The following is a 4,217-nucleotide window of genomic DNA, read 5'->3' as shown; positions in this document are numbered from 1 at the left end:
TAGTATGGCCCAAAACTTCTTGTCTTGAAGCATCCAATCTTCATCACCTCCTTGTTAGCTTGGCATCGTCTTGAATCTTCGTTCAAATGCTAACTTAAAGTTCTAAACTTAGAAATACTTGAAAATAATAAATTACATCAAAATTTCCATGGTACGCAGACCATATTTAAAACTTTACATTCAAAGATAGAACGGTGCGCATACCGTATTTAACTATCCTAAATTTGGCCATACTAGTCACTTGGTGTACCTGCATTGCATAAAATATATATTCTACGCATTCACCCATTTGTATGCTAAAACGAATGGCCCATGTTAATATGCAAGTATTAACGTGAATTAATTAAAATTCACGTTCACATAAACGCGTCGTAAAAGATTAATCAATTTCAAATTATTAATCCTTAGACTTTATTCTAATTAAAATTGAATTTAATTAAAATAATGCGACCTACGAAATAATTAAAATAATTATTTCATTTTAATTTCATTTAGTGGCTCCCACTCAAACCAATAATTATTCCGGATAATTAATTATGAAATATTAAATTAAAACTCGCGGCCCGGCCCAAGCAAATAAAATATTAAATTAAATATCCTGTTAGCCCAAATTAATGCAAATATACGAAGCCCAACGAATTAAACGATTTTAAAAAAAGTTCAATTGCCTAATCGGGCTAGGCTTGCGCCCAGCCTCGCTTTGCGTGAAGCCCAAGAGCACACGAGCATTGCCCGCGCACCCCCAGCCCCATCGTGCGTGCGGCCCAAGAGCACACGAGCAATGCCCGCGCGCCCCAGGCCCATCGCACCGCATGCGCACCGCGTACCAGCAGCCATGCTGCCCCTGCATTGCGTGTGTTGTGCATCGAGTGTGCTGGATGTCGCAAGGCTTGCCCTTGCTTCGTCGCAGCCCCGCAAGCGCCCTCACCTGCCCCTTCCTTGCCTAGCGCGCACGAGGCACGCAGCCTTGCTGCTGCTGCCCGTGTCGTATGGCTCGGCGAGCACAATGGCCTCGTATGGCTCGACGAGCCATACTTCCACCATGCCCGTGTTCGTGTTTTTGGTTCGTAATACGGACCAACATAATTAAAATTAAATTTAATTCACGAACTTGCATTAATTTTATTTTTCAAAAAAAAAGTTACGATTTAATTTTCGAAAAACAACGATTTTTAACGATTTAATAAACTTTAACGACAATCCAATTTCGTAAAATTAATAAATCAAGGGCTAACAATATTCAAACTTTCAAGAACGATCGAATCAACTTTAAACTTTGAACTTTTTTTTTTTGCTAGGCAAGAGCAAGTATATATATTAACAATCAGAGAAACCAAAGATCAAGGGAACAAACTCCCACTGATCCAAACACAAAGTGACCAGAAGCCACCCACACTACCCCTCACACAAGTTGGAAAACCAACTGTGATCACCAGGGTTGACATTCCTAAGGAGAATGTTGCTAATTCTATTATGTACACAAAATTTGATATTCTTACACACTGTACTAGGAACTCTAATCTGACCATTCCAAAGAGCATTGTTCCTCTCACACCATACATGATAGACAGTGCTAAGTATGCTGCAATATATGACACATTTCTTTAATCTGGAAAGCTTCTTCCTATGAGTCCACTGAATCAGAGAAACAAGATCATAGTGACTGGTATGAATACCTAACCAAACAGCAATGTCAGACCAGCATTGCTTGTTGTATTCACATCTGAAAAACAGATGTGAGTGGCTTTCAACATCAGTGTCACATATTAGGCACCAATTATCAGGGGTGACACCAATCTTCATCAATTTCTCCTTGGTGTTCAGCCTCTCCAGCATGGCCAACCATGTAATGAATCTGTGTTTAGGAATGTTCAATCTCCCCCATACTGCATAACACCACTGCAAATTCTCAGAACAGTTGACATACTACTATAGGCCTGCTTGATTGAATACTTAGGCATTGCCACTAACTGTTGTGATGAAATGTAGCTTTTCATCAAATCCTTCACCTGACATATTGCTTTCCAGTACCAGCTATCAAACACTTTTGGTGAGTAATCCCACCAATTTTTATCTTTGATATACACTGAATGCACCCACCTAACCCAAACATTGTCTTTCTTGGTGGCAATCATCCAAACATGCTTCCCCATAGCTGCCACATTCCATAATTTGAGATTTAGAAGACCTAAACCCCCTTCTTTTTTAGGTTTGCAAACATTCATCCATACCACTTTCCCTGGGCTATTAGAATCAGCTGAACCATGCCATAGATAGTTCCTGCAAATGGCATTCACTTTCTTGTAGATCCCTTTAGGCAAGATCATGATTTGGGACCAGTATGATTGCAGAGTCATCAACACAGAATTTACAAGTGTAAGCCTTCCAGCAAAAGAAATGTTTCTTGAACTCCAAGTTTTCACCCTAGCACACATATTCTCCACAATTTTGTCACATTCAGCTACTGAAATTTTGTTTGAACAGATGGGAATTCCCAAGTATCTGAAAGGAAAGCTTCCTCTGGCAAAACCAGTCATGTCTATGATTCTCTGAATGTTTACCTCAGCCATGCCAGAACAATAAATAGATGTTTTAGGGGGACTAGCTTTTAAACCAGTAGTGTTAGAAAAGAGCTGGAAACCTTGCATCATGAGATGAACAGACTTGAATTCACCTTTGCAGCATAAAATTATATCATCAGCAAAACATAAGTGGTTCAACTTAGAAACTTTGCATTTTGGGTGGAAGCTGAAGTCTGGTTTTTCTGCCACCATCTTAAGTGTTCTGGACAGATACTCAATGCACAACGCAAAGAGCAAAGGTGATAAGGGATCACCTTGTCTAAGGCCTCTTTTCCCCTCAAAAAAGCCATGGAGGGAGCCATTAATAGACAAAGAGAATTTAGGGGATGTGACACATTGCATGATCAAATGAATAAACTGGGTGGGAAAATGAAGACTCACCAACATCTCCTCAATAAATTCCCACTCAACTGTATCATATGCTTTTTGGAGATCTAGTTTAATGAGGCAACCCTTACCACCATTTTTCCTTTCATATCCTTGAGCTAGGTCCTGACGAACCATAATGTTATGAGCAATGAATCTGCTATGAACAAAGGCTCCTTGATTTTGAGAAATCAGATCAGGAAGCACCTGTCTAATTCTGTTGCAAAGAACTTTGGATATACAATTATACACCACATTACAGCATGAAATTGGCCTAAATTCTTGAACACTCATGGGGCATTTCCCTTTTGGGATAAGAGTAATGCTAGTAGCATTAATCTCCTTCAAGAGTTTACCTGTATTCAAAAAGTCTAACACAGCATCACTGACATCATTACCAATTATCTCCCAAGCTCCTTTAAAGAATGAACTCCCAAACCCATCAGGGCCAGGGGCTTTGTTTGCATCAATATCCCACATGGCCTTCTTCACTTCAGTTCTTGAATAAGAGCTAAGAAGCATACACCTCATAGCATCATCAACCAGAGGGCCCTTATTGACCACAGTCTGTTTAACTGTAGTTCTAATGGGATTTTTAGACCCCAACAACCATTTATAATACTCAAGAAAGGCACCAGGAACCTTAGCAGGCTCATCTATCCATTTACCATGCATATCCTTGATAGAAAAGATAGAGTTATGGACCTGTCTGTGTCTGATAGCCCTGTGAAACATAGCAGTGTTGTCATCACCACCTTTGACCCATTCTAACTTAGCTTTGTGAGAAAGGAAGTTGAGATAGGCTGCATGAGTTACCAAGTAATCCTGGTGAGCAGTATTCTCCATTGAGGCCAGATCCTCACTTGAAGGGTTAAGGTGCAAAGCAGCTTGCAGATCATTGAGATGTTTAGAAGCAGCCAACTCCCTTACCTCAATTTCACCAAAGCCATCTTTGTTTCACTTTTTCAGAGCATTCTTCACATTTTTAAGCTTCTGAACCAGTTGGAACTTTTTAGTCCCCTGGTATGCACAACCCCAAGCAGAACTCACAATCTCCATGTAATGAGGGGCTTGTTGCCACATTGAATAGAACTTGAAAGGTTTCTTGCCCACTGCTAGGTGGGGAAATACAGCCACCACACTTGGACAATGATCAAAATACCCTTCATTTTTGAAGCAGACCTCAGTATTAGGGTACTGACAGCTCCATAAATGGTTAATCAAAACCCTATCTAACTTAGAGAAAACCCTACAATCACCCTGCTGTTT

The 4,217-nt window shown here is 40.1% G+C and overlaps 1 protein-coding gene across 1 annotated transcript; it reads right to left on the bottom strand.

Moving 5' to 3' along the window:
* Positions 1-1,395: 1,395 nt before the first annotated feature.
* LOC130462974 (uncharacterized) lies at positions 1,396-1,836 on the bottom strand. The gene has a single exon (XM_056831979.1). It carries the CDS (start codon positions 1,834-1,836, stop codon positions 1,396-1,398), a length of 441 nt encoding a protein of 146 aa, XP_056687957.1.
* Positions 1,837-4,217: the final 2,381 nt, after the last annotated feature.

Source organism: Spinacia oleracea, chromosome 1 (genome assembly GCF_020520425.1).
Source record: "Spinacia oleracea cultivar Varoflay chromosome 1, BTI_SOV_V1, whole genome shotgun sequence".
Lineage (NCBI taxonomy): Eukaryota > Viridiplantae > Streptophyta > Magnoliopsida > Caryophyllales > Amaranthaceae > Spinacia > Spinacia oleracea.
Note: the sequence above shows the minus strand (reverse complement) of the source record. Positions and strands in the feature narration are given on the sequence as shown.